This window comes from Pezoporus wallicus, unplaced genomic scaffold (assembly GCF_028554395.1).
Source record: "Pezoporus wallicus isolate ANWC-B61680 ecotype Strahan unplaced genomic scaffold, APGP_CSIRO_Pwel_v1 contig_6428, whole genome shotgun sequence".
NCBI classification, from domain to species: Eukaryota; Metazoa; Chordata; class Aves; order Psittaciformes; family Psittacidae; genus Pezoporus; species Pezoporus wallicus.
The window spans coordinates 2042714-2060761 of record NW_026639269.1 but is presented as its reverse complement, the minus strand read 5'-3'; the positions used below and the strand labels follow the sequence as shown (position 1 = coordinate 2060761).

Here is an 18048-nt window from a genome sequence, read left to right as displayed (position 1 = left end):
TTATTGGCTTCTTAGCTGTTTTAATTTTAAAATTAATTCCACTTAAAGCCATCTCAAAGGGCACTAACAGCGTTCATCTATTAGATACTGTCAATAAAGTTTAGGATCTGATTGCAGGAAAGCACTGAAAGATGATCAATATAAATTACAAAAGGAGCCTCTTCTGCTCAGTTAATATTGGGAAGATTCAAACTCTCCCAAAGTTCATAGGTATTTCTGTTTGGATTTCTATCTGAAACTGTTTCTAAATGTACAGGAATTTCGACAAGTTTTCCATTAGATATGAATACTGTCAGGTACTAAGTCCCAAGACATACACTCTTCTAGCTATTTTAATACCCAGTTTTAAAGTTTCATGGTTAAATTGACAACTAATCAAAATTCTTATAGCATGCTGTTAACAAGATATACAGTAATGTGCAATCTGACTGGGGATTTCTTTTTTTTTGCTTGCCATAAAGATGAAACCTGAAGGCCTTTCCTACATTGCCTTCCCTTCCTGTTACCACTCTTTTCTGCAGTTCCCACAGACTATTACACATACCAATGATTTAAAGTTGATGAGCTGCCTATTGAATTAACTTCAGCTACATATTGTTCCTTCCTATTCGTGCAGAAGAAAGCTTCAGGCTAGATGATACTTGTAGTCCAATCTAGCAGGCATAATTCAGCATTAGTGATGGAGAGACCGAAAAAGAAGAGAAATAAGAGAGGTGGCCTCTTAATGAAGAACAAGTTTCCTCATACTCTCACCAAACAGTGGACTAGAAGACCTTAAAGTCCTTCTGACATTTATAATCTGTCTCCAGGTGGTCTGCATGAGACAGAGCCACTGGTGGCTCCCAGAATTTACTCTTTCTTGATCACTTTAAGTGAGAAGACCTGCACTAGCAGGAGATCTTTTACTTGTGCTCTGAATAGCAGCAGAATAGCTGCCTCAACAAGGTTGTTTTCAAAGAGCAAATTGGCTTCCAGGTACAGACACTTTTTGCCTGCCTATTAAATTCTGAGCGCTGTCACATTTCCACAGACAGTAGCCTTATGAAACCAAGGGAATACTGAGAGCATGGTGCACACATACACCACTCAGATCACCAAAGGCCTACTCCATAAGGTGGGTAAAGAAGTATTGCTTTGCAAGCCATCAAATTGCTTTGGCGTGATTCGATTCATTTCACTTGCATATGATGCTTTGTTCAAACCAAGATGACCCTTTGATCAGGTAAAGATTTAGCAGATTAGTTTTGAGCTTTCTCATCACTGAAGAAAATTAATGTGACAGCCCAGATCCTAGAAAGATCTCACAAGCAAATCTGGAGTAGCTACAGCTACTGACAAAAGAGCTAGAGCTGTGTGGATCAGCTTGAAGTTTAATAGAACAAAAAACCTTAGAGTTGACTGAATATGTTTCTACAGGGTCATTCATACCAGAGCTATATTCTACTCTATTAAAATCCTGATGTTTATGGAATCAATGCATGGCAACATTAGGAAGCAGCTGTGTAGATGGCCTGGTATGTTTTCTTCTAAAGTACTGGTTTAGCACACCAAACCTAGAAAAGTTTTTTTCTGCTCTTAGATCTGCAAAAATTGCTCGTGTTACAAATGCTATAAATCTCAAGCGATGAAGGTTTTTACATTCCAATTCAATTTATTGTATGACACTAGAGGCCACAGAAGAGCTGTTCAGCAGTATGATACTAACATTTTAATGATGGCTCTTTCAGTTGTGATGCAACAGAAATTGTGATCTAGGTTTAATATAGGAGTCGTTATTTCAGGAGGAAAGACAGTGGATGTATACCACTACCATGAAAAGTTCTTGAAAGAAAAGCTATTGCTCCTTTGTTAATGACACTAGAAGTCCAGTTCTTAATTTTCTAGAAAGAATGAAGCATAAACCATTAAAAACCTTGAAGGTGTCACTGGAAATTCATGGCAACTTTCCCCCCCCACCACCTATTTGACATTCTAGGGTTGTTTCATAGATCATTTTATGACTGATGATTCCTGTGGGCATTTGGTTTCTAGGTTAATTGAAACTAAAAGGGGTAGAAAGTAAATAATTTCTTCTTACATTAGTAGTTGCAATATATACATATTTGAATGAACAAATAAGTAAAACAGTCCTTACATCTGTCAAGACTTGTAGAAATGTGGATAGGCATGGATACATGACAGTAGGCTTTTTCTTCAGACAGAAACAGTTATCTGAGCATTAGGAGCAAAAGAGACTCTGGGTGTCCTGCCTGCACTAACTGTCCTTCTGGCCAACACCAGGAACTATGCCTAGACTACAGATATGTCAGTGGAGGCAAAGAACAGAATGTCTTTTCAATCTTTATCTACTGGAAACAGACTTTTGAGAATGGGCATACATGTTTGTTCCCAGGTTAAACAGTGAGTGGAAGGCAAGCAGTTCAGAAATTAATCTAGTCTAGACTTAATTGAGGAGAAATTACATTTTCTTCTTTATTTTACTTTAATTAAACAAATAATTAGAATTTTACATTTTTAGTTCTGGCTGTGGGAAAGGAAATATACTGTTTCATTGCAAGTAATTTTTGTATTACTCTAAATGTATCAACTTTATGGAATCTACTACTAAAAAAGTTAATTTCCAGGAAAAGAAAATGATACATAGATAAAACTTATCTAAGCTAGGATAGGAAATAATTGGTTTGCAACAATTAAAACTCAGATTTCTTTGGTATTTTTTATCCAGTGTGACAATGAGTTGTCTGAGCCAATTGTGTGAAAGAGCACATAATATTTCTAAAGCGATTTCTGTCCAGAGTATGTATTGTAAGGAGATTAATATTAGCATTGTAACTCCATGTATTTTAGTCAGTGTTCAATCAGCCATTAGTAATATAACAAAATATTGGTGAGAAGTAAATAACAGAGGAGGGAACTTCCTGAAAGACACCAAGGTTTTCAGTAGTTCTGGATACAACTTGCTATTAGCATAAAGGGGTGTTTGTACCAGGAAAGATCTGAGAGTGTTGCAATAGTTGTAGTCCATTCGAGTCAGAATGCTTTAATGAGCTATAACAGCAAGAAAGGTAACTTACAGAGAAGACGTTTTTATTTCTCTAGAAAGACTCAATATGCAACAATGGAAATAATGGATACATAAAGCAGAGTATGGTACAATACAGCTAGGGTGGAAGACTATGGGCTATCCCAAAGTAGCTAAAATCAGCTTCTCAATATCACACTCATTTCGCCCACGTAGAATCCTAAAATAACCATTTTCTCCCCAAGTTTTTCCCCAGGAATTTGCAGCAATCTAAAGAAAAACAAAAAGGAAGAAAATAATTTAGTTTTAAAGTAGCATTTAAGAATGCAGGTGTAAAATGCAGAAAGAACCTCTTGTTAGTTTCTTTTTAAAAAAGCAGTTTCTCAGATTTGGTGAGCTGAGAATCAGAATGCATGTTTTTCTGATTTCAAATAATTTGTTCCTTTTTGTTTTGATCAAAATTTCAGTTCTGAAACCAGGATTAATAAAAATGGAATACTATTTCTAAAAGGCAGCTACATATATTGAAACAAAAATCATTTGGTAACATAACTGTTGGCTGGAGAAAGCAGTCATTGAAATAACAGTGGTCAAAATTCCAATTACAACTAATCTGTTAAAGAGAGACCCAAGATATGAAAAATCTGACTTTTAATAAATTAAGTTCCATTCAGGTAGCTATTAGCATACTGAGCAATTTAGTTTCTAATGAAGTCTGTAAAAGTTTTGCCCTAGATGTCAGTGAAACTACCTACCAAAAGACTTCTGCCATCAGCTCCAAATTACCTTTATTGAACACAGGAATAATGAGATGAGCTGTTAACTGTAAGTAGAGTAATAAAATTTGACTGACTTACTCTAAATGTCCGAAAATGCCTTTTTTTTTTCTGATATATGTATCACATTTGCCAATGCTGTTTAGATAGATAGCTTGTCTTTTCCAAACTTTTTAACAAGTAATGCATTGCTTTTATGAAGTCTCATTTGCAGGCATCAAAAATAACTGAGTCTTCAAGGGGAATCTGAGTAAAATGTGAGAGTTTGTATAAGATTTAAAACAGAAAAGACCATGTAGGAAAAAAACACAGATATAGGTAGGACACTGGATAAAACAGGCTTTGAAATTGAGGTAGATGATGCTATAGTTCAAAGGTCAATATTATATAAGCTGACAGAAAGGGAATAGAATTCTGAAGGAGATTGAGGGTGAAGGAAAAAAATAGATGCAGAGAGTGAATTAAAAGAAAGAAGTTGTTTTTAGATAATCTGTGTTGTAAAGGTTGTTTCTTTCTCTTCAAAACCCAGTACTAAGGATTTACTTACCCAGAACTTCTGTTTCTGTCCATTTTTGTCAGTTAATGCTCCCCACCTGTGACAAGAGATGGTCTGAGTGAAGCATTTCATGGATATATTCACATTTTGAAGCTTTAAACAAGCAAACAGAAAATAAAAGCTTGTCTTAGTATCAGAACAAGGCCTGAGTAATAGGCATCTCCATGTTTAAATAACAAATTCTAATGATGAAAATGAAAGTAAGCATCCTGTTAGCCACAAGCCAAATCACCATTAGGGACTACAAAAACTTAATGCATGTGTACTTTTATCATTGTAAAAAACTTGTTTTAGTGACAGGATCTCTCTGGAGAGCTTGCCATCTGAACTGAACTGTGTAAGACTACTGAAATTAATGGGAACACATTTCTTCAATTCAGCTTAAGATCCCTCTGAATGTTTTTGTTAAAGATTTCATCCAACACCTTTACAAAAATAGCTGGTGATTTGGGACTGAAAATGCTCCCAGTTTTTCTCAGCTCAAATTAAGCTGCTGACAGCCTAATCTGTTTTATGGCACAGTGTAGGGGATGACTTGTAAACTCACCTGATGTTTCTTTGACATCTTTGAGGACACGTTTAATGTTGTGGCACCATGCATGAAAACACACAAGAAATTGTCCCTGCCTGCTATGTGATAGGACTTTCATCATTGTGTGTTTGTAGCTGAACTGCACAGTGCTCTGAGTTGTTAACATCAGTTATATATATACAGGAGAGAAGTTCCAAATCAATCATCTGTATGTAGCTCAATGAGCAGCTCAATGCAGCTGCACTGCACTTCTTAGGTAGCTAGGTATATATGGTATGTCTACAGGCTGCTCAAAGAGCTCTTTCCTGTTCTATATGAGTGTTTGTCAAGATACTATTTATAGGTCATGATGCATGGGTGCCTATAAAAAGGCACAAATAAACAGAAAACCAAGGACGTGAACTTTTGCAGATTTTTTCATAGTATAAAGTTAATTTTAGAACATCCCGAATGCCACCTACAAGGTATTTATTTGTGTATATCCCACCAATGCCACTATTTGAGCTGTGTTTGCAGTGCTGCATTTGAAAGGCAAACAGCAAAACTATGATAAGAAATCCCACATTGTGGATGGGAAATCAGGATTTTTGTCTTTGTAAAACCAATTTTAACAGCCAAGATGGCATCCATTTTCCTTAGTTGGTAGTAAACCCTAATGTATGCGGAGTATTTGCACTTCCAGCCAAAGGAATCGAAACAAATTGATGACTAGCAGGGAGGTGAAGTCTGTATTGCAATTGCAAACACAAATTGTAGCTACTGCTCATTATATGCAAAAAGTCATAAAAACAATGTTGATCATAATGACAATTGACAGTAACTGCTGTTTTTTAAAAACGCCCTATAACAGCACATGAAAGTTAAAGGATTATTAATATTATTCATTAATAAAACTAATATTATTTGCCATTTCTTGGCAAAATATGTTTCAGATACAGTCATGATTATAAATTAAAAAAAAATAAATAGGCTGTCTGATTTCATAACTGATTCAGACTTGTTTCTTTCTTTGTGACCATTTTATTAAAAAAAAAAAAAAAAAAAAATCAGCTGTAGTGTGAAAGTCCAATATTTACATCAGCCTTAAAGACAGAGGAAAATTGCCTTGAATTTATATTCATGTATTCCTGCATTCACTATTAAACATTATCTCTCCCACTTGTTTGAGCAGAATGATGACCAGGTCCTGCAGACTCACATTTCTGTGATTAAATATTTTTCTAACACTTGTTATTTTCTTTAAAAAAAAAAGAAAAAAAAAGTCAGCATCTTGTTTCATACACTGATAGGAATCTACAGATTCTCAGAAGTGTTTCTAAATGGAAAAAAATTTAGAAACCAAAATGGAAAAAGGATCTTTTTTTTATCCTTGACAGTAACATAGCCATGAATTTAATTTCCTAGATTTTGTTCCATCATAGTCAGATACAGAGGTACTAGACATTCATTTTATCTTACGGTTTAAAAAAAAAGCTGTTTTCTCAGTAACCTCTGCTCATGGACATTCACCCAAACACTCCAAACTAAAATACATTGAATTAAAGTATACTAGAGTACAGCCAGCAGGACAAGAGAAGTGACTAATCCCCTTTATTCAGGACCTGCCATGCTGAATCTGGAGCACCGTGCCCAGTTTTGGGCTTCCCCATACAGGAATGACATTAAGAGACTAGAATAAGACCAGCATGAGTCCACTGAGATGTTTGGGATCTGGGCACATGATATATGAGAAAAGGCTGATGTAGCCGGCTTTGTTCAGCCCTCAGGAGTGGTGGCTCCAGGGAGATGTATTAGTTGTCTTCTGCTTTTCAAAGGTTGGGTATAGAGAAGATAGAGTAGACTCTCCTGATAAAAGCACAGCTGATGGTCAGAAGATGAGTCACAGTTTTCAGCAGGGAGAATTTCAATTGAACATAAGGAAAAAGAAGTATTTTACAGCAGGAGTGTTTAGACATTACTGAATTGAGAGCTTGTGGAATATCTGTCCTCAGACATATCCAAAACTCAACTTGAGAAGACCCATGAACCTTAACTATGAAGGTTGTTCTGCTTCGAGGTAGCGGATTCAACTAAATGACTTTCAGAGATCCCTTCTAATGTGAAGTGTTCAGTGGTGTAATCAACTTGATCTAAGATGGCCTTGCCAATTTAGGGTGCAGAGAGTTGGACCAAACATCTTCCAGCCTCAGTCTACAGTTCTACAAATTCTTAAATTTTGTATTAAATATATAGATTTTGTGTAACAGATAACTACGTATACTAATAGATGGTGGTGGGGCAAGTGATTTTGTCAATTTTTTTAATATCTGCAGTCTAAAGATAGAAAATAAGGCTGATTTGCAGCTTACTGATCAAAACCAGTCCTGGCGTTAGGGCATGAATTGGGAACAGGACTTAGCAGGAAAGGTGGAACAGTGTGTCATCTCTATCAATTACGTCCTTTACTGGCAGCAACTGTGGCATGAGGTCCTAGGCCTGTTTACCAAGCCTTTCCTAAAACTTGGCACTTGTTCCAAAGACTGGCTGAGATTTACCAGTTCTTATTTCTCCCAGACTAATGCGCTTCTCTCAGTCTGATAAGGCATTGTCTGTAACGGAAACAGCTGTTGTTTTGTGAATTGCGCTCTATATATACTGTTCAATGATGCGTTTTTTTTGTAGCCACATGCCAGTTTGATTAGACATCTTGTCTTGGGGAATGAATGCCAGCTCCATCAAAAGCATTTCTGGATATTTCTTGGCTCATTCATACTATTTTCTAAAGAGGAAGGAATTATTTCAAAAAACTCCTTAGTGGAAAGTGTTTCTGCAGTAGTATCTTTAGGAAAGGAGGACATATTTTTGAAAATGGATTTCTCAATTGTCTAAAATAGATTTCTCAGCTTAAGTATTGTATTTTATCTTTTCAGTTTCTCTTTGTCCTGGGTTCAGCAGTAGCAGTCATGTTTCTCCTCCTTGGTAGCTGGTGCAGTGCAGTGTTTTGACTTTTGGCTCGGGAACAGAGCTGAAAGAGATGTTTTGGTTTGGCCAAGGACTTTGTGAGCCTCATGCTCTGCCAGGGAGGAGGGGAAGCTGGGAGGAAGCAGAGACAGGACACCTGACCCAAACTGACCAAAGAGCTATTCCATACCACAGCACGTCATGCCCAGGATGTAAGTGGGAGTTAGCCGGAAGGGCTGGGAGACTGCAGGGTTGGAGGAGGTATCGGTCGGAGCTTGGTCGGGCTTGGGGGGCGAGTTATCGGTCAGCGGGTGGTGAGGTGTTGTATTCTGTTCCCTTGTTATTTCCTTTATCATTATTATCATTGGTGGTAGCAGTAGTGATTTGTGTTATACCTTAGTTACTAAACTGTTCTTATCTCAACCCGTGGGAGTTGCATTCTTTTGATTCTCCTCTCCGTCCCTCCGAGAGCAGGGGGAGGGCAAGAAAGGGGGGGAAGTGAGCGAACGAATTACCTGACTGGGTTTAAACCACGACACTCTTTTTCCCTTTTACTGCCTATAAAGAAAACTACTTTAGTAATTTTCATGATTTCAGCCTTATTGATGGAATAATTTTATTCTTCATTGTATCCCTTAGCTACACCTGTCAAACATTATGGCATTCAAGCACAGCTTCCACTTTAAGCTTAATTTAAGTTTAGATTCCTCAGAGAAAACAAATCTCTAAATATTCTTTCTGTTGTTAAGCCAGGCATATGAAGGTGAATTTTCTGAGTTATAAAGAAATATGTGACATAAATTAATAATATTGAATCCAGCTTGAATTTTCAGTGCTGTTTTACTTGCTGCTGTAAGTATTACTCCTTGAAATATGAACAGTGACTGAGAGGAATTTGTTAAAATTACCAAATAATATTTAGTAATTGAAAATAAATTCAGAGGAAATGTTAACCTTCTAAAACTCTTAGCCATCCATTAGGCTGACTGGAAACTGATTACTTCTTCCTTCCACAATTCAGAAAACAATCTTGTTTCGATTGAGTTCATGTCCTGTATGTTTTCCTACATAGATGGGACTCTGTACAAATACATTTACCTGAATCTGGGTAATCTTGGTGATTTGACTTCTTTATTTCATATTTTAAGATAGATATTAGCTGCAAAATTTTATTTATTAATAAATTAAAAAGGAGCCTTCGTGGAAGACACTGTAGGAGTAAAAAGGAACCTGGTATATTATTGACAGCAACTGTGGAAAATGATAGCATTCCAGATAATTTTTCCCTGCATAGCAGCAGCTCAGAGGAAGTGTTGGTTGGTCCCTCAAAGTCTTCAAAACCAAAATTTTTAAAAAATCAAGTAACTAGAAGTATAATCCTGAAGGCGCTAAGTATGACATCAGGGTTTAAAAGTGAAACCTATACCATCCACTTCTGTCCCAGAAAAGTGAAACATTTGTACACGTTGTGGCAGGCATAATGTAGGACAAAGATACTATTAACCAATGAAAATTTTTGCTTTGCTTATACTGTGGAGAAACAGAATACATAATAGTTCCTTTACAATATTTTCAAAAACATAGTTAATAGCATGTACTACTGTTTTACTGGTTTCTTTTGAGATTGAAGCTGTACATTGGCATTGTTATCCTTACTGTAAATGTTAATGTCAGTACTGAAATCAGAATTTGTCTTTTTCCTGTCAGTAAAACACTGTGGGATTTAGTTCAAGATTAAGATATCTAAATGTATGTGTCCCACAGTAGTAAACAGAGTATAATGTCAACCATTCACTTTCCTAAAGGCAGGTGTCCAGGGCTATTTGAGGGGCCTCAGGGTGCTTGAGATGTCCAGGTGTTTCTGGGAAACATGACAAAGGACCTATGAGACATCCACATCCTTTGAAGACACAGCTAGGTGGGAGACTCTTCCCACTTCTGCTAACATCAAATATTTGCATGGGGGCAACTAACTGATCCATGAGCAGTTGTATCTGAGTTGCCCTCCAGTCTCCACTGACTTTGTGGACTAGATCACTACCTCTGATGAGAATTTGGATATCTAGCACATCACACCTACCTGAATATGACATTGAATCCTGACATAATTAACTGCCTAATTCTGAGAAGAACAAAGGAGAAGACTGGAAGTTACTAGGAAATATACTGTGAATAGAATATTAGAATGGGAATCAGCAGACAATAGAATGTATCAGCTTTAAGAACTAGAGAACTGTAACACAGATAAATGACGAGGAAAATTAAGACATTAAGACTGAAAGACTTGGATTCTGTCCATCTTAAACAATCAGGTATAAAATCAAAGAATTTAGACAAGGTGGTGAAACTATCATGATAAATAACATGGGAATTGTTGTTCTAATGTTTATCTGTTTTTCACAATATAACACAAAATCATAGATTGCACAGTTTGGTTGAACAAAATTAAACTAGGAATGCACTGTGTGAAAAAGGTCACTAAACTAATCTGGGATGCATTTTATACTCCCTCATGGCTTGGAGCAAGAGCTGGTTTAGGGACCAACAAACCGGAACGGAAAATGACACTTTAGTTAATCTTTCCTGTTAAAAAGCTGTGCCTTGGCATCTCAAGTCATGGAACAGAAAACCTTTCTGCTGAGCATTGTAAGTGAAAATGATTTAGTAGAAAAAAAAAATCCTGTTGCCATTATCTGCTTTCAGAAAGCAATCTTAAAAGAAAAGAAATGTGAATCTATTAATGAATCTGAGAGTTATTAATATTTTGACTATAAGTTAAAATCAATGGGAATTAATAAATGATCGTCACTACTTCATAAACAACTGACACTTTCAGAGTTGTTAGCTGATATAATTTCTTTAATATAGGCAATATAGTATCTCCTCCTACAGTTAATTTTCTTTCTCTGACTATTCTTGTTTGTGAGATCCCGTAGTTCATGTAACCAATGTAGTCATTGCCAATTTTTCCTAAAGTAGACATATACAAACTACGTGCTTTTAACGCATGACATTCCACCTTGTTAAAAGTAATCAGAGATTTCATGTGTCTCCAGGGAACCTAAGGCCTTGAAAGCTAATAGATGTGATAGTCAGTAGCAAAATAGACACGCAGTCTGCCTTAGGTATGTTAACAATATTAGAAAGAAGGCATAAGAAGCTGGGATTAAATATAGGCAAGATCATGACTCTTTTGAGTAAAGAGTTATACAGTATATGACTGGATCACTACACTAAATATGATATGTCACTGATAAAAAAAAGCAATAACAATAGGTATTTGTGTGACGAATTAAGAAAATAAGTCAAAATACATGGACGCTAACAACCTAGATGAATGTAAGGCTCAGTCACCAAGCAGAAAGAGAAAATTGCCATATATAAGCATCTATAGATAGAAAACTGAGCGGAAGTCCAGGAAAGAGAATAAGAAAAAAATATCCCAGCAATGAAGTAACTTAACTCCAAGTAGAAATGACAGAGACTTAAAAGTGAGTTGACGCATTCTTGTACAACATCCATTAGAGAACAATATTACATTTTCTGGAAGATCATCAAAATGATTCAATAGCACTTTTTTGTCTCTTGCTTTTGTGATTATTCCAGCTTGATATTTACTCCGAATGAATGACATTTGAAAAACAAACAGATGCTGGACCTCATTACTCACAGAGACAGGGAATCTATTAGGGTTATTCCTACAAAGCTTTAGACCACTAATGCCCCCACCTTTGGCATTTTTAGGAAAAGATTTAACCCTTACCTCCTCCAAAATTTCCACTTTTATTAAGAAGACAAAGAAGAGATTTTAAGGAATCACTAAGGAGAAGGTCTGCCTATCAATTACCAAAAGTTATTTTTAAAAGGAAGTTTTCTTCTGTCTGACGAAAATATTCTGTAAGAAATACACAACTCAGCTTTTCTAAAAGAACCCATCATGATCTTCAATCAAAAATAACCTAGAATAAAAAGAAGCAATTTCATTGAATTACATTCCTTCCCCTTCAGGAGAAAAAGTAAGCAAGGTATTTCCACTTACTTGAAGGAAACCAGCTCCAACTGACTCTGTAAAGAGAATTTTGGTGCTCTTTCAGATAAAAGGATGAGGACTTGCATGTTTCCATAAAAGGATTTTCATCATTTTGCGTCCATTTTTATGCAGTGGAGGCATCTTAGCTCTCCCTCTCAGAAATAACTTTCCCTTGATGTGAACTCTGTAGGAGTAGGCCCTGAATGCACAACACTGCCTGACAGTTAAATAACCAGAATACAGAGACTGGTTCAGTATTCTTCTACAGAATGGAAACTGGTTTTGAACTTTCCTAGTTTCTTTTTCAAGAAACTATGTTAGTACAATGGAAGTATAATTCACAATTATAACGAATATTTTCAGAAAAAAAATAGTTGATTATTAAATATCTTCAAATAAAATAGTAGAAACTATAGAAGTATAACCTAACACAACAAAAAGGCTTATCAGCCTACACTGAGGTGTTTTGTAGGAGAACAGACTGGGTCATATAACTGATATAATACCACCAGACAAAAAAAAAGGTATAGCTATTGCAGGTTATGTAATTATATTCTTCATGCTGTAACACAAAATACTAGTGCCTTTCAAAACCTAAGATTTTCATCTACTCAATAAGACAAAAGTTTTGGTTTTACTCTTTTATTAATAAGAAGGTGGTTGGGGTCACTGACTAGTGTTCTCCATGAGATAAAAATTCCTAGAAAATGGTTGCTGGAATTTGAAACTATAGTTTTGCCTGGACTTTTCAGCATGAGAGATGAGTCAAATTATCAGTGAGTCAATAGTTAAACCATTCCAACAAATCTACTGTAATGAATTATATTGGAGACAGTCTCATGGATTTAACTCCATGAATCATCAGACACTGCGTGTTTTTTCCCCATCATCTTCTAATTTATTTCTTTTTCTTGTAAAACATTTTGAGGTGTGTCGTGGTTTAAACCCAGTCAGGCAACTTGTTCACTGACTCCCAGTGAGTGGTGCCGGGCTGACAGCAATCAAGGGCCCCCCCACACACACACCAGGGCTCTCTCCTTTCCTGCTCCCAGAGGAACGGGGAGGAGGATCGAAAGAGTTACCCCCCCACCCCAGGCATGACGTGCTGTGGTATGGAATACCTCTTTGGCTAGCCTGGGTCAGGCGCCCCGTCTCTGCTTCCTCACAGCTTCCCCTCCTCCCTGGCAGAGCATGAGCCTCACAAAGTCCTTGGTCAGGGTAAACATCATTTAGCAACAACCAAAAACATTGGTTTCACCAACACTGTTCCCAGGCTGGAAGTCAAAACACAGCACTGCACCAGCTACCACGAAGGAGAAACATGACTGCTACTGCTGAACCCAGGACATTATCCACCCCTTATTCCATACCATTCACGTCATGCTCAGATCCCACATTTTCAATACACCATCGCTCTCCCACATACATACATCCATATACACACAGACCAAGAGAAAAAGATCATTTTCTTAGTGCATGGACCAATCCCTATAATGCTGCTGAGTCCATTCGGTCCATGATGTCAGGTTCCATCTCTTGTAACAATCTTTCAGGGCAGGAAAGGCTGTGTGCAGTACTGGATCGTTGCCTGCTGATGCTGGTCGTTCCTTTACTGCAGAGCTCATTCGGTTCTATCAAAGTTCATTCTCTGTTGGGATGATGGTTGGAGGGAAGTCAGGGCTAGTTGCTGGTGACCTGGAGACATCTAGTTGATGGGCTATAAAAGCATTACACAGCAGGCCACAGCATACAATTAAGTTCACTGGCTGTTTTCCCCTAAAATCAAATCCCCTTGAGGTATACATCGGACTTCCCCATCTTCCCGCATTACCCACCAAGTATATCCAGGTCCCTGAGCAAAAGCAATCCCACGAGTGGGTTTGCCTTTACCTGAAGCAGGAATAACCCAGACTGCCTTCCCCAGCAAATTCTTCATATGCACCACGGGAACTTTGTCCTCCTCTACAATATGTAAAAGTTCTGACTGGGCTGGGCCAGCCCTGTTGGCAGATCCTCTGGTGTTGACCAACCAGGTGGCCTTTGGTAAGTGTGTATCCCAATGCTTGAAAGTTCCCCCACCCATTGCTCTCAGTGTAGTTTTTAACAGCCCATTGTACGGTTCGATTTTCCCAGAGGCTGGTGCATGGTAGTGGATGTGATATACCCACTCAATGCCATGCACTTTGGCCCAAATATCTATAAGGTTATTCCGGAAATGAGTCCCATTGTCTGACTCAATTCTCTCTGGGGTGCCGTGTCGCCACAAAATCTGTTTCTCAAGGCCCAGAATAGTGTTCCGGGCAGTGGCACGGGGCACAGCATGTGTTTCCAGCCACCCGGTGGTTGCTTCCACCATGGTAAGCACATGGCGCTAACCTTGGCGGGTTGGTGGCAGTGTGATATAGTCAATCTGCCAGGCCTCCCCATATTTATACTTTAACCATCGTCCTCCGTACCAAAGAGGCTTTAACCGCTTGGCTTGTTTAATTGCAGCACATGTTTCACACTCATGAATAACCTGGGCAATAGTGTCCATTGTTAAGTCCACCCCTCGGTCACAGACCCATCTATATGTTGCATCTCTGCCCTGATGGCCTGAAGTGTCATGGGCCCACCGGGCCAAAAATAATTCACCTTTATGTTGCCAATCTAAGTCCATCTGAGCCACTTCAATCTTAGCCGCTTTATCCACTTGTTGGTTGTTCTGGTGTTCCTCAGTGGCCCAACTCTTGGGTACATGGGCATCTACATGACGTACCTTCAGCACCAGGTTCTGCACCCTGGCAGCAATATCTTTCCACAGTGCAGCAGCCCAGATGGGTTTACCTCTGCGTTGCCAGTTGCTCTGCTTCCATTGCTTCAACCACCCCCACAGGGCATTTGCCACCATCCATGAGTCAGTATAGAGATAAAGTACTGGCCACTTTTCTCGTTCAGCAATGTCCAGGGCCAGCTGGATGGCTTTCACCTCGGCAAACTGACTCGATTCACCCTCTCCTTCAGCAGTTTCTGCAACTTGTTGTCCAGGACGCCATACAGCTGCCTTCCATCTCCGATGCTTTCCCACAATACGGCAGGACCCATCAGTAAACAAGGTATACTGCTTTTCACTTTCTGACAGTTTATTATATGGTGGGGCCTCTTCAGCACACACCGCCTCCTCCTTTGGTGACATTCCAAAATCTTTGCCCTCTGGCCAGTCCATGATGACTTCTAGAATGCCTGGACCACTGAGATTTCCTATTCGAGTTCGTTGTGTAATTAGTGCAGCCCATTTACTCCATGTAGCATCAGTTGCATGATGTGTAGAGGAGACCCTGCCTTTGAACATCCAGCCCAGCACGGGAAACCAGGGTGCCAGGAGGAGCTGTGCTTCAGTGCCAATCACTTTCGAAGCAGCTCGAACCCCTTCATAGGCTGCCAGTATCTCTTTCTCAGTTGGGGTATAGCTGGCCTCAGATCCTTTGTATCCCCGACTCCAAAAGCCGAGGGGTCGACCTCGAGTCTCCCCTGGAGCTTTCTGCCAGAGGCTCCAGGTAGGACCATTCTCCCCAGCTGCAGTGTACAGTACATTTTTTACATCTGGCCTGGTCTGGGCTGCTCCAAGGGCTACTGCATGAACTATCTCATGTTTAATTTGCTCAAAGGCTTGTTGTTGCTCAGGGCCCCATTTAAAATCATTCTTCTTCTGGGTCACATGATAGAGAGAGCTTACAATCGAACTGTAATTCGGGATGTGCATTCTCCAGAACCCCACTGCACCCAAGAAAGCTTGCGTTTCTTTCTTATTAGTTGGTGGAGACATTGCTGTTATCTTGTTGATCACATCTGTGGGGATCTGTCTACGTCCATCTTGCCATTTTATTCCCAAAAATTGAATCTCCTGTGCAGGTCCCTTGACCTTACTCCGTTTTATGGCAAAACCGGCTTTCAGCAGGATTTGGATTATTTTCCTCCCCTTCTCAAAGACTTCTTCTACTGTATCACCCCACACAATAATGTCATCAATGTATTGCAGGTGTTCTGGAGCTTGCCCCTGTTCCAGTGCAGTCTGGATCAGTCAATGGCAAATGGTAGGGCTGTGTTTCCACCCCTGGGGCAGTGGGTTCCAAGTGAACTGGACACCCCTCCAAGTAAAAGCAAACTGTGGCCTGCACTCTGCTGCCAAAGGAATGGAGAAAAATGCATTGGCAATATCAATCGTGACATACCACTTGGCTGCCTTTGACTCTAGTTCATACTGAAGTTCTAGCACGTCCGGTACGGCAGCACTCAATGGTGGTGTGACTTCATTCAGGCCACGATAGTCTACTGTTAGTCTCCATTCTCCATTAGACTTTCGCACTGGCCATATGGGGCTATTGAAGGGTGAGCGAGTCCTGCTGATCACCCCCTGACTCTCCAGTCTACGGATCAGCTGATGGATGGGAATCAGGGAGTCTCGGTTGGTGCGATATTGCCGCCGGTGCACTGTTGTGGTCGCAATTGGCACTTGTTGCTCTTCAACTTTCAGCAACCCCACAGCAGAGGGATCTTCTGAGAGACCAGGCAAGGTGGACAGCTGCTCAATTTCCTCATTCTCCAAAGCAACAATACCAAAAGCCCATCGGTACCCTTTTGGGTCTTTGAAGTACCCTCTCTTGAGGTAGTCTATGCCGAGGATGCATGGAGCCTCTGGACCAGTCACAATAGGGTGCTTTTGCCATTCCCTCCCAGTCAGGCTGATTTCAGCCTCCAGCACAGTCAACTCTTGGGATCCTCCTGTCACTCCAGAAATATAGATGGATTTCACCCTTGATAGCTTGATGGCACGATGGTACACTGTGCACCGGTATCTACTAGAGCCTTATACTTCTGTGGGACTGATGTGCCAGGCCATCTGATCCACACAGTCCAGTAAATCCAATTGTCCCCTACCTCCACCTGGCTGGAGGCCGGGCCCCTCTGGGACCCTGCCACAGAGGCACCCCCAGCCCTGCCCAGCCCAGCACAGCCTGGCCCGGCCTAGCCCGGCCGGTCCCATCCTCACTTTGACTTCCAGCCTGGGAACAGTGTTGGTGAAACCGATGTTTTCGGTTGTTGCTCAGTGATGTTTACCCTGACCAAGGACTTTGTGAGGCTCATGCTCTGCCAGGGAGGAGGGGAAGGCGTGAGGAAGCAGAGACGGGGCGCCTGACCCAGGCTAGCCAAGGAGGTATTCCATACCACAGCACATCATGCCCAGGGTGGGGGGTAACTCTTTCGATCCTCCTCCCCCTTCCTCTGGGAGCAGGGAAGGAGAGAGCCCCAGTGGGGGGGGGGGCCTCGATTGTTGTCAGCCCGGCACCACTCACTGGGAGTGAGTGAATGAGTTGCCTGACTGGGTTTAAACCACGACAGTTCTTTTTGGCGCCCAACGTGGGGCATGAGGGGTTGAGATAATGACAGATCTGACTGGATTAATAGTCACTCATCACAATGCTGATTTATTGGCTCTCAAGGTTGTTCCTCTTGATCTCACAGTTTCAGTATATCATATCTTACTTCCATCCGGTATTTGCTGTATTAGTGTTTTTCAAGTGTGGGGCTTGGGCTAAGGTTTTTGTCTCATTGTACTTTATGGTAATGACTTGTAATAAAATAGAATCATTGATCATGAAACTGATCTGGCTTATGTTCCCAGTGTGGTCACCACCTTTGTATTTTGGGAGGTATATAATAGAAGTGCTTAGCGATTACACATCTTTTTTCTCCTTCTCAGGTGCTCAACCTGTGAAGGAGACATCCTTTTACCCTCCCAGTCATCCCTCCAGACCATTTACATTTGAGAGTTTTGAAGTTTTTGAATGGCCTTTTAATACTGTTGAGACTTGTTTGCTGATCGTGATGGGAATCACCATGCTAGCACGCATACAGAGTGTGTTTTGCCCACTACTGATTTCAAGAGTTAAGCAGAGTCAGGTTTGGGTCTTGTCTGGGGTCAAACGATGATGTAGGAGGACCAAGAGATTTTCCCTGAGGCTGGACAGCCATGAGTGGCAGGGTGTGTGGGATAGTATGGGCAGGTATCTAGGTCAGTGGGCCCCTCCAGTACTTCGGAATTTCACTACCGAACAAGTGCAAAATCCAGAAGAATTAATAACACACTTAAATGAGGTGTGTGGTCATTCTGGCCATACCAGAGATGGACAAATCACGGCAACGTGCTGGGGC

The 18048-nt window shown here is 40.1% G+C and overlaps 1 protein-coding gene across 1 annotated transcript in view; it reads right to left on the bottom strand.

The window, feature by feature from the left end:
• Window positions 1-3066: 3066 nt before the first annotated feature.
• TINAG (tubulointerstitial nephritis antigen) overlaps window positions 3067-18048 on the bottom strand; it is a 55156-nt gene continuing 40174 nt past the window's right edge. The window contains exons 10-11 of the mRNA XM_057414020.1: window positions 4346-4391; window positions 3067-3292 (exon numbers count right to left, since the gene is read on the bottom strand). Coding sequence (XP_057270003.1) covers window positions 3182-3292; window positions 4346-4391 — 157 coding nt within the window. The 3' untranslated portion in view covers window positions 3067-3181. The remainder of the gene's footprint in view (window positions 3293-4345; window positions 4392-18048) is intronic.